Source organism: Oncorhynchus nerka, linkage group LG4 (assembly GCF_034236695.1).
Source record: "Oncorhynchus nerka isolate Pitt River linkage group LG4, Oner_Uvic_2.0, whole genome shotgun sequence".
NCBI classification, from domain to species: Eukaryota; Metazoa; Chordata; class Actinopteri; order Salmoniformes; family Salmonidae; genus Oncorhynchus; species Oncorhynchus nerka.
In genome coordinates this window covers 83,156,625-83,168,895 of record NC_088399.1, presented here as the reverse complement: position 1 = coordinate 83,168,895, position 12,271 = coordinate 83,156,625, and the positions used below count along the sequence as shown (strand labels likewise).

General features: G+C 44.1%; 1 protein-coding gene across 10 annotated transcripts in view; it reads left to right on the top strand.

The window, feature by feature from the left end:
• The window catches only part of LOC115128681 (nuclear transcription factor Y subunit gamma-like), a 40,944-nt gene extending 29,419 nt beyond the window's left edge, over positions 1-11,525 (top strand). For 6 of the 10 annotated variants that reach the window (XM_065017941.1, XM_065017942.1, XM_065017943.1 and 3 more), the window contains exons 5-11: positions 1,824-1,919; positions 3,632-3,790; positions 5,680-5,751; positions 8,894-9,046; positions 9,322-9,432; positions 9,752-9,805; positions 9,888-11,525. In XM_065017941.1, the coding sequence (XP_064874013.1) occupies positions 1,824-1,919; positions 3,632-3,790; positions 5,680-5,751; positions 8,894-9,046; positions 9,322-9,432; positions 9,752-9,805; positions 9,888-10,007 (765 nt within the window). In that variant the 3' untranslated portion in view covers positions 10,008-11,525. The remainder of the gene's footprint in view (positions 1-1,823; positions 1,920-3,631; positions 3,791-5,679; positions 5,752-8,893; positions 9,047-9,321; positions 9,433-9,751; positions 9,806-9,887) is intronic. The other 4 variants (XM_065017946.1, XM_065017945.1, XM_065017940.1 and 1 more) reach the window with 3 other exon arrangements.
• Positions 11,526-12,271: the final 746 nt, after the last annotated feature.

The window sequence follows — 12,271 nt, the reverse complement described above, 5'->3', positions numbered from 1 at the left end:
ACCGCAACTGTTTATCCAAGGTCTTTACAGGTAATATTGGTTTATTAAGATGTGGATATTCATGGCATATAAGAGAATAATTTAACTTAAACTTTATTTCAAAACTGATTGGAGTGTTACGGTAATGAAACCACGCACACTGGTTTTATGTAATAAATATTTTAGTTTAATGTAAATTTAAAGTAGTATACCATTTTTAAATGACAAATTACAGCAAGATATTTTGTTTTATTCAAATAAGTTAGGTTTTTCTAAAGTAAAATTGTATAAAATTACCAGAGAATTTAATCCAGACGCATTTCAGTAATGGGAATTTGGGGTGGAAATCTATTTAAAGTAACACAACATGATAGTTGATTGTTGCAGATGCATCATGGTTTTGTAACCCCATTTGCTGCAGACATGTTTAAAATTGGTTTCATGATAATCACCTAGCTGAGTTGGCTAAGGAGAGAGGCGCTTCAGAGGGAGAGGCCATTTCGCCAACCGAGGGGGAGTCTGCTAATCCAATAGCGATATAGTGAGGTAAATCTAAAGAAATATTCCAGAGGCAATCATCCAGAGGCGGCATTGGTCACAGGAGATGAGGAGGAGAGTCTACAATAAAACGGCGATCGTAGGAAAACTCCAGGCAGATTGAAATTATCACAACAGCACAGTCAGTCATCTACGGTAGCTCGCTAGTACTAAACCAAGGTTGAAAAACTCTGGTACCCTACTTTGTGGAGATCACGCGGCCCCCACGTGTTGGGAATCTGATTGGTTGTTTACTTAACACCGCCTTGTGTTTGGTGGATTATAGCTCACCACTGACAACACTCGGTCTGCATGGCTAGTGGCTAACGTTAGCCAACTCAAGCTAACTAACGCAGAGTAGTTTCTCCATAAGACGTTGAGAAATAGTGCATTGTTGGTAGTTTAGAAGATATCCCTGGACATAAATGATTAAATATGTTAAAAAAAACTAAACATAAGTATGTTTGTAGTTATAGGTAACCATATCGTGACTACAACTAAGTTACTAAGTCTTTGACCACACTGTGTTTTTACTTTGGTGAGTAAAAATAAATGCTTCCTACCCTTTAATAACCTCGAAATAGAATGCCAATTTGGTTTCAAGTTCCTCACGTTAATTGCATTTTTACACCACAGGTGGTGTTACATGTGTTTTATTAATAAGACAGCTCTGCTTGCAATCACACTCATTCTATCTCTCTTTCACACACACACACACACACACTCCGGCTCTCGTCGGTGCTAGGGTTCCGTTGTGCCAACGGCACGCCGATCAGGGTCTCCATGGCAACGCTCATCAATATAACAACTGTGGATGTGACCCAGTGTTACCTGATATATTAATCTCACAGCGCTATAAATACACATATGTAGGGGGCCCCAATGGGGGGACATAGATGCCAATATCCTGTGGAAAATGACACACACACTAGAGGAGTGGGCCTCGGGAGGACAGTGATGCTAAGAATACATCACACAACTCCCGGTGTCCTTAATCTGATGCTGCTCACAGTGGGCCTATGGCTCTATGGCTAATTCTGCTGTTTTTACATGGTATGTGTTGATTGAAGTAGGCAACGCTTTTTACAGTTCCACTGAGAGCAAACTCCTTTTTACTATTGTTTACAAAGCTGTTGGAGTTTGACCTAGAAGTTTTTTATAAACTGTCTTTTCTTCGAACGCGTTCAAAAAGGCTATATTTGGAGCAGCAGCAGAAGTACAAAGCCAGTTTTATATTTAGCCTAGTTTTTTCACATACTGATGAGGAGCCTAATGTTCAACCTCAACTCTTATTTCCTGTGTTACAGAGGAACGACATTGCCATGGCGATAACGAAGTTTGACCAGTTTGACTTCCTTATCGACATTGTGCCCCGGGACGAGCTCAAGCCCCCCAAACGACAGGTAGGGTGTGTGTGTGTGTGTGTGTGTGTGTGTGTGTGTGTGTGTGTGGGTCTATCTACATTTACTTTCAGGACCCCGTCAGGGTGGAGTACCACTCCTGGCAGCCTAGAGACGCTGTAAACATCCTTGACTGGAAGCTGGGGTTTGGACAGCAAGGGCTTTCAGTCGGATGTTTGCAGCGTCTGGCTGCCCATTACTTCCAACAGTGCCACCATAGCCTCTAATCTCCATCAGAACCACCACCATAGCCTCTAATCTCCATCAGAACCACCACCAATACACCACCATAGCCTCTAATCTCCATCAGAACCACCACCAATACACCACCATAGCCTCTAATCTCCATCAGGACCACCACCAATACACCACCATAGCCTCTAATCTCCATCAGGACCACCACCAATACACCACCATAGCCTCTAATCTCCATCAGAACCACCACCAATACACCACCATAGCCTCTAATCTCCATCAGGACCACCACCATAGCCTCTAATCTCCATCAGAACCACCACCAATACACCACCATAGCCTCTAATCTCCATCAGAACCACCACCAATACACCACCATAGCCTCTAATCTCCATCAGAACCACCACCAATCCCCCATTTGAATCACTATCAACTTAATCACCACTGTGTTAACGGCTGCCCCCTCTACCACATTACAGTCCTGACTCAGATTGATGGTGTGTTAGGCTGAACAGTGGCTCCTAAGCATTTTAAGTTGTGGCCACTTAAATAGACCGATTCACCAAGTCTGTGGCCAGGGGTGTAAACATCCTACACTCTCAGCTGTGACATCATCGAGCTGGGAGAGGGGTGTTTACGCTTCTGGTGACGGGGAAACTGCCACCTCCTACAGTACCCTGGAAGATCAACCAACCCGCACCTTTTAGGGAACTGTTACCTTGTACTTCTGACAATGATGAGGCCTTGAGTTGACTTTTCTGAGCACAAAGAAACATGGTGCTTGTAGTGCTGTGGCATTGCTCTAGCTGGCAGTTGTTAGACCATATCAGACTAGACACAAAGAGCCTTCATGCTTGTTAATGGCTGACGAAATGTGCAATGTGTCATTGAATGAGCTTTCCATTCACAGTTTATGATTAAAACATTCTCAATAGTGTGCCAAGGTCTTGTTTTCATGAATGGAAACGATCCCTTTCTGTCTGCTGAAGTGTTCTTGTGTTCTGAAAAGTGTTGTTGGGTTGTGAAAACCCATTGTCTGGACGAAGACCCATAAGGCCTTGAGCCTGAGTGTTGTCGACTGGGATCATCAAGGTCCTCCAGTGCTAATGGATCCTCTGACTGTGTCCCAATCGGTACCCTATTCCCTATGTAGTGCACTACTTTTGACCAGGGCCCATAGGGTTCCCACAGGGCTCTGGTCAAAAGCAGTGCACTGAATAGGGAATATGGTGCCATTTGGGATGTACCCTCTATTTAGAATCACATTACTCATCCATCCAGGCCCTATCAGTTATTAATCTGGGTCTCTTACCTATTGTATTACACTGGCAAAATAATTCATGGAGATGTAATGGACTGATAGGCTTCTCTGTTAATCCCCTCTCTCTTTCTCTCACCATCTCTCTCGCTCTCTCTCTCTCACCATTTCTCTCTCTTTTTTTCTCTCTCTCTCTCACCATTTCTCTCTCTTTTTTTCTCTCTCTCTCTTTCTTGCCCCCTCTCTTTTTGTATGTGTACAGGAGGAGGTGCGTCAGTCAGTGGCCCCAGCAGAGCCGGTTCAGTACTACTTCACCCTGGCTCAGCAGCCAGGCCAGGTGCAGGGCCAGCAGGCCACTGGACAACAGGCTACCACCATCCAGCCTGGACAGATCATCATCGCACAGCCGCAGCAAGGACAGGTAAACTGGAGAACAGACCTGCACTGACACAGACGGAGAGACCACGTGTGCAGACACACACGCACCACACCAGACACACGGAGCATACTACTCCACAAACAACCGGTAAGCTACCAACAGTCAGCCTAGGCAAAGATGTAGTGTACACCACACACACACCGTGACACAGCCTGGCAGATCACCAGCTCTCCTAACACTCTCCCAGTCAACAACCCTCTCCAACCCTGTCCACTATAAAGCAGTGTGAATGGGGTAATAACAGTGGGTTTTATTGATATTATCCTTGGCAAGCACAGCCAAACCGCACTCTGGCCTCCACTCTTTCCCACCAGCAGGGATGAATGTCCCGTTCACACCCAGCACACAAACACACAGCTATAAAAGCAGTGATACAGGGCCATTTGATCTGCCCACTTCAGTCACTCCCCTCTCTGCTGGATGTCCAGAACAGTACAGTAACACTAGGGCTGTGTCCCTGTCACCCTATTCCCTATTCAGTGCACTACTTTTGACCAGGGCCCATAGGGATTAGGGTGCCATTTGGGATGTAACCTAGACTCCCTGTGAGACTGCTCTCTGCCACTCCGCTGTACTTATCTCTGAAGAGGAGGAACATATGAGTAAACAGATGGGTGGGTTTACTAGTCTTTTTCCTTCTCTGAGTGTGGTTCCCCAGGCACCCCTCTGTCTCTCTTTTGTGTTCCCTCTCTTGCTCCATTATTCTCGCTCCCTGTTGAATGTGTTCTCTCTCCTTGCTTCAGCAGGCTGCCTTCGTTTCACTGATCTGTCACAGTTCCAAAGCCACAGTCAGGCTAGAGCTGCTACTGTTACTGTTACTACCACAGTCCCCTCACAGTCACTGAGCAGAGCAGGGGAGGTCACTACATGACTGGCACCTTAGAATAGGTGACTAGTTTAGACTACTGGGTTACAGTTAAGAGGCCAGGGAGGAAAGGGATGGTGGGATGGAAGAGGGGAAAGGATCTGAAAAACAGATGGATAAAGTGTGAGATACCTGGGGATTGAGGGAGGAGGGTAATGAGGTCCTAATTCATTGCTCAATTCGTGTGTGTGTGTGTGTGTGTGTGTGTGTGTGTGTGTGTCTTTGCCAGACTTGCCTGCTAAGAGCTTTCGGTGTCACTAGTCGTCACTGTTGCACCAGTTCTGTCACATTCCCACAAAGTCCCTAACGGACTGATCTGTTACGAAACCAAACCTCCATTTCTATTGCACATCTACAGTGTCTTATTGGAACTCCCATTTCCTACTGTAGGATACATCTTTATCTTCATTAACAGCTGCTCTTTCTCCATTAAATCTGCATCCCTTCTGCTCTATGCATTTCTTCCAGCCAGATTCAGTTCACATGCTCATTGTTTGTTGTGTGTGATCTGATGACCGGTGTCTGACTGTGTGTGTGATCTGATGACCGGTGTCTGACTGTGTGTGTGATCTGATGACCGGTGTCTGACTGTGTGTGTGATCTGATGACAGGTGTCTGACTGTGTGTGATCTGATGACCGGTGCCTGACTGTGTGTGTGTGTGTGATCTGATGACCGGTGTCTGACTGTGTGTGTGTGTGATCTGATGACCGGTGTCTGACTGTGTGTGTGTGAGATCTGATGACCGGTGTCTGACTGTGTGTGTGTGTGTGTGATCTGATGACCGGTGTCTGACTGTGTGTGTGTGTGTGATCTGATGACCGGTGTCTGACTGTGTGTGTGTGTGAGATCTGATGACCGGTGTCTGACTGTGTGTGTGTGTGTGATCTGATGACAGGTGTGTGTGTGTGCTACTTTTTCCTCTGCACTCTGCACTCTGCATGTGCTTGTAGTCATGTTTGTAAAGCTCCCTCTTTCTCTTCCTCTCTCTTCCTTCCCCCCTTCAGGTGCTGCAGGGGACCACAATGCAACAGTTACAGCAGGTGCAGGTAGCCCAGTCACAGGGCACACCTATCACGGTAACCCCCCCCATCCCAGTACTCCTAGTTGTAGGGTGAGGTTGCTCCTAGATGCTGATCTTGGATCAGTTTTGCAATTACCCAACTAAATAGTTAAGGTTAGGGTTGGGAGAGGGGATGCTGATTCTAGATCTGTACCTAGTGGAAATGTCATCCCGGAGCGCACCCCTCCACATTTAATCAGGAAGGTTAGTTTACCCCATGAGGGCCTTCCTTTCTCTCCTGTCCATCTCATCTCCACTTGGTGCTCCAGGTCTGCAGTTTAACTTTTGACTCAGCAGCAGCTGGCTCATTAGGGATGTTAGTCAGATCAGATTAACTGTCTCATTAGGGACGTTATTCAGATTAGCTGTCTCATTAGGGACGTTAGTCAGATCAACTGGCTCATTAGTGATGTTAGTCAGATCAGATTAGCTGTCTCATTAGGGACGTTAGTCAGATCAACTGGCTCATTAGTGATGTTAGTCAGATCAGATTAGCTGTCTCATTAGGGACGTTAGTCAGATCAACTGGCTCATTAGTGATGTTAGTCAGATCAGATTAGCTGTCTCATTAGGGACGTTAGTCAGATTAGCTGTCTCATTAGGGACGTTAGTCAGATTAGCTGTCTCATTAGTGATGTTAGTCAGATCAGATTAGCTGTCTCATTAGTGATGTTAGTCAGATCAGATCAGCTGTCTCATTAGTGATGTTAGTCAGATCAGATTAGCTGTCTCATTAGTGATGTTAGTCAGATCAGATCAGCTGTCTCATTAGTGATGTTAGTCAGATCAGATTAGCTGTCTCATTAGTGATGTTAGTCAGATCAGATTAGCTGTCTCATTAGGGACGTTAGTCAGAATAGCTGTCTCATTAGGGACGTTAGTCAGATTAGCTGTCTCATTAGGGACGTTAGTCAGATTAGCTGTCTCATTGGGGACGTTAGTCAGAATAGCTGTCTCATTAGGGACGTTAGTCAGAATAGCTGTCTCATTAGGGACGTTAGTCAGAATAGCCGTCTCATTGGGGACGTTAGTCAGAATAGCTGTCTCATTGGGGACGTTAGTCAGAATAGCCGTCTCATTAGGGACGTTAGTCAGAATAGCTGTCTCATTAGGGACTTTAGTCAGAATAGCTGTCTCATTAGGGACGTTAGTCAGATTAGCTGTCTCATTGGGGACGTTAGTCAGAATAGCTGTCTCATTAGGGACGTTAGTCAGAATAGCTGTCTCATTGGGGACGTTAGTCAGAATAGCCGTCTCATTAGGGACGTTAGTCAGAATAGCTGTCTCATTAGGGACGTTAGTCAGAATAGCTGTCTCATTGGGGACGTTAGTCAGAATAGCTGTCTCATTAGGGACGTTAGTCAGAATAGCTGTCTCATTAGTCAGAATAGCTGTCTCATTAGGGACGTTAGTCAGAACAGCTGTCTCATTAGGGACGTTAGTCAGATTAGCTGTCTCATTAGGGACGTTAGTCAGATCAGATTAGCTGTCTCATTAAGGACGTTAGTCAGATCAGATTAGCTGTCTCATTGGGGACGTTAGTCAGATCAGATTAGCTGTCTCATTGGGGACGTTAATCAGATCAGATTAGCTGTCTCATTAGGGACGTTAGTCAGATCAGATTAGCTGTCTCATTGGGGACGTTAATCAGATCAGATTAGCTGTCTCATTAGGGACGTTAATCAGATCAGATTAGCTGTCTCATTAGGGACGTTAGTCAGATCAGATTAGCTGTCTCATTAGGGACGTTAGTCAGATTAGCTGTCTCATTAGGGATGTTAGTCAGATCAACTGGCTCATTAGGGACGTAAGTCAGATCAGCTGTCTCAGTGGGGATGTTAGTCAGATCAGATTAGCTGTCTCATTAGGGACGTTAGTCAGATCAGATTAGCTGTCTCATTAGGGACGTTAGTCAAATCAGATTAGCTGTCTCATTAGGGACGTTAGTCAGATCAGATTAGCTGTCTCATTTGGGATGTTAGTCAGATCAGATTAGCTGTCTCATTGGGGACGTTAGTCAGATCAGATTAGCTGTCTCATTGGGGACGTTAGTCAAATCAGATTAGCTGTCTCATTAGGGACATTAGTCAGATCAGATTAGCTGTCTCATTAGGGACGTTAGTCAGATTAGCTGTCTCATTAGGGACGTAAATCAGATTAGCTGTCTCATTAGGGACGTTAGTCAGATTAGCTGTCTCATTGGGGACGTTAGTCAGATCAGATTAGCTGTCTCATTGGGGACGTTAGTCAGATCAGATTAGCTGTCTCATTAGGGACGTTAGTCAGATCAGATTAGCTGTCTCATTAGGGACGTTAGTCAGATCAGATTAGCTGTCTCATTAGGGACGTTAGTCAGATCAGATTAGCTGTCTCATTAGGGACGTTAGTCAGATCAGATTAGCTGTCTCATTAGGGACATTAGTCAGATTATCTGTCTCATTGGGGATGTTAGTCAGATTAGCTGTCTCAGTGGGGATGTTAGTCAGATCAGATTAGCTGTCTCATTAGGGACGTTAGTCAGATCAGATTAGCTGTCTCATTGGGGATGTTAGTCAGATCAGATTAGCTGTCTCATTAGGGACGTTAGTCAGATTAGCTGGCTCATTAGGGACGTTAGTCAGATTAGCTGGCTCATTAGGGACGTTAGTCAGATTAGCTGGCTCATTAGGGACGTTAGTCAGATTAGCTGGCTCATTAGGGACGTTAGTCAGATCAGATTAGCTGTCTCATTGGGGATGTTAGTCAGATCAGATTAGCTGTCTCATTAGGGATGTTAGTCAGATCAGATGGCTCATTAGATCAGATCAGTTGGCTCATTATGGACGTTAGATCGGATCGGCTGGTTTATTAGGGACGTTAGATCCGATCGGCTGGTTTATTAGGGACGTTAGATCCGATCGGCTGGTTTATTAGGGACGTTAGATCCGATCGGCTGGTTTATTAGGGACGTTAGATCCGATCGGCTGGTTTATTAGGGACGTTAGATCCGATCGGCCTGTTTATTAGGGACGTTAGATCCGATCGGCTGGTTTATTAGGGACATTAGATCGTCTGGATTTCTTTCTTTCCTTCTTTCTTTGGGACAATCATCACATTACATGTCTCAGTCACCAGACTCTCAGTCGTTCAACAATGAATCTTCCTTCTCCACCCCAAAGGGAGGGGCTCCAATGACCATGCAGGTGGGAGACCAGCAGGTCCAGATAGTACAGGCCTCGTCCCAGGGCCAGACCCAGACGGTGCAGTCAGGACAGACCATGCAGGTCATGCAGCAGATAATCACCAACTCCGCAGAGATCCAGCAGATACCAGTAAGAGAGACAGATATCGAGGAGGAAAGTCTCCTAGAATGACCTTACTGGAAAGATTATAATCATTGTAAAGCTCCATTTTCTAATGATATTTACACAACATTTTCTTCAGTTAAATATTGGAGATAAATCTCCTTATAGTTGGTGAACCTTATACGGTCCTCCATTTTGACGCTCTGCTCTAACTAGCTCAGTGATCATGATAACCTCTGTGTTGTGTATCTATGACCTTCCCATCCTAAAGTGTGTCTCCCCCGTGTGGTGACTGTGTGCAGGTGCAGCTGAACAATGGTCAGTTGCAGTACATTCGGCTGGCACAGCCTGTCTCTGGCACACAGGTGGTTCAGGGACAGATCCAGACGCTGGGTAACACTCAGCAGGTACAGGTACTGAACATGGACCTTTAAAAAAAAATCCATAGTATTGCATCAGATGTGTGTAGACACTTCACCTCTGTAAAGAAGTGTCTGGTACCGTATCACTGTTAGTTTATGAAATATCAGGAAAGGTAGTAACATGATAACATTCAAAATATGATACGATTATTCATCTTAAAAATGTGTGTTTTCAATATTGTTTTGTAAATCTATTTCTATATTGTTAATTTCCTTCAGTTGCATTTTAATAGAGTTGTAGGTTTGAATAGTGGCTGTGTGAAGCACTGTGACTGACTGACTCCTCTCTCTCTCTCTGGTTTGTTCTCAGATTACACAGACAGAGCAAGGCCAGCAGCAATTCAACCAGTTTACTGACGGACAGGTAAGAGGAACATCTCAGTGACCTCTCACTCCTGTCGCTCGCTCACTCACTCACATCCTTTACTCTCTCTCTCTCCTTACAGCAGTTGTATCAGATTCAGCAGGTGATGCCGGCGGGACAGGACCTGAGCCAGCCGTTGTTCATCCAGTCCACCAATCAGACGGCTGATGGACAGGTCACCACACAGGTCAGCACAGACTGAGGCTCTGGAAGCATCCTCCTGACCACCAAACCATTGACCACACCACCTGCTACCATCCATAAGGACAACACTGGCTCAAACGCCAAGGGACCTCCTAGGAGGCGTCCAAAATGGTCAAAAGTAGAGCCCAATATAGGGTGCCATTTGGGATGTACCCTTACTCTCATTCAATACACTGGTCTATGACATGATACCGGTACTTAAAAGGAACTGTCTGACAACAACAGTTCTTAATTCAGTATACTGGGTCAGATACCAAAGGGACTGCTCTACAACTCCCTCTCATTCCCATTTAATATCGTCTCTGCCTCCGTTAGTTCCTCCAGGCACCCACTCTCACCTGATAGGTTCCCCAAAAAAGCCCCCATTCATGAGAGCTACACACAGGGTATCCGAACACTGAATCCTCCAGGACCCAACTCTCCTCCGTTTTAGTGACCAGCTGTTCATCCTCAATGTCTGTAAACCCTTTATGTACAAACCTCCTCTGTATATTCTCTGTCTCTCTGTGAAGTACACCATATGGGTGGCTCTTGTGTTCTCTATGGGTACGTCCCAAATGGCTCCCTATTCCCTATACAATGCACTCATTTTGACCACGGTCCAAAGTGTTTTGGTCAAAAGTAGTGCTCTATATAGGGAATAGAATGCATTGGGATGCATCCTATGGAAGGCTTGGCCCTTGTTTTGTCTACAAGCCAAGAGAACATAAATCCTTTCTTTGTAATGTTTTTATGTGTAGACGTTTCAAATAATAATCTATAAAGCCATACTCTTACCTAACCCATTTATTTCACAATAAATCATTGTCAATTGTACGAGACCAGCCATGATAGGTCAATTAAGTTATGTTAGTTTCTGGCAGGTTTTTCACATTGACGAGACATTGCCATCGATGAAAGGGCTTCTAACTGTATGATTGAGTTTGAATTGTGTGTGTGTGTGTGTGTGTGTGTGTGTGTGTGTGTGTCATTCAATATTGTGCAGTTACTGCAGTATACTTTCCCCATGGCCCAGTGATCCTATTCACCTCTTCAGTGCCCCCTCTTCTCTATTTCCTCTTCTATTCCCCTCTCCGTCTCTCCATTCATTTCCACTGATCACTCTATCATTGTTAGAGCAGGGAGAGGTTAGGCCTTTCTGTCTCTATGCAGTCTCTTCTTTCTCTCTTTTTCTCTCCCTTTACTGTTTCCTGTATCCAGAGAGGTTTGTGGTTCTCCTGCCTGCTCTGAGGAAGCCTCCTGTATAAAAACAACTCCACTGGGAGAAAGGCCTCTTTTTATAAACTCTTATTTTGTAATCCTGTTGTAACTTGTCAATGTTCATTTGTTTTTATGATCACCCCTCTCCCTCCTCCCCTTTCTTATTTAGTAAGTTTAATTGTTATCATTGCTGTTCTTATTATTGTCGATTTGCATGTAGTTTAAACTGCCAGCATGATATGCAATAGATGGTTAGACATTCTATTTTGTAAGCAAACTTTGGGTTTGTGAGAAAATAAAATGCAAATAAAAAACATTACATGCAATCTTTTTTCAACAGAAGTTTTTCTGCATTTTTCCCCCCAACAGTATTGTTGTGATGTGTGCATAAAAAAGATTATGTAAGAGGATTTAAATCTATTCATAAACTATTGGTAACCACTGTGTAGTACAACAGGCACTGTTCTTTAGCAAAGCAATTTCGCATATCGTATAGCCATTTTGGGTACTTCAGATAATTACAGACATCTGTGATAATCTACGGATTTCTGTGCGGCCTTATCACATAGAATATATCAAATAATTAAATAAGATCATTTTAAAATAACAATAGAATAACAAAGCTTTAAAATATCATCTTAAATATAAACCATCAATGGAATGGAGCCAATGGAATGCCATCAAACGCATGGAAACTATGTGTTTGATGTATTGGATACCATTCCACTCATTCTGCTCCAGCCATTGAACATCTATTTGACTGAAGTCAATAATTGTAAGAGTTGCAGTGTTAATTGAAAATAATGCCATTGTTGATCATTTTTTCATACATTTTGGTATTTTCTCCTGAACCATATGGTATATCCACTAGAAACTCATGGACACAGATTTAAAAAATGAATACTGTATTAATATATTTGACTAATGTTGCCATAGGTTATCTGTTTATTACCAAAATGACAGAAGATTCTGGTGATTTTGTTAGATTACCAGTAGTTTAGCAACCCTAAATGTAAGTGCTCTATGGCCACACAGTAGGTGTCTTAAGTTTTCACCCTCTTG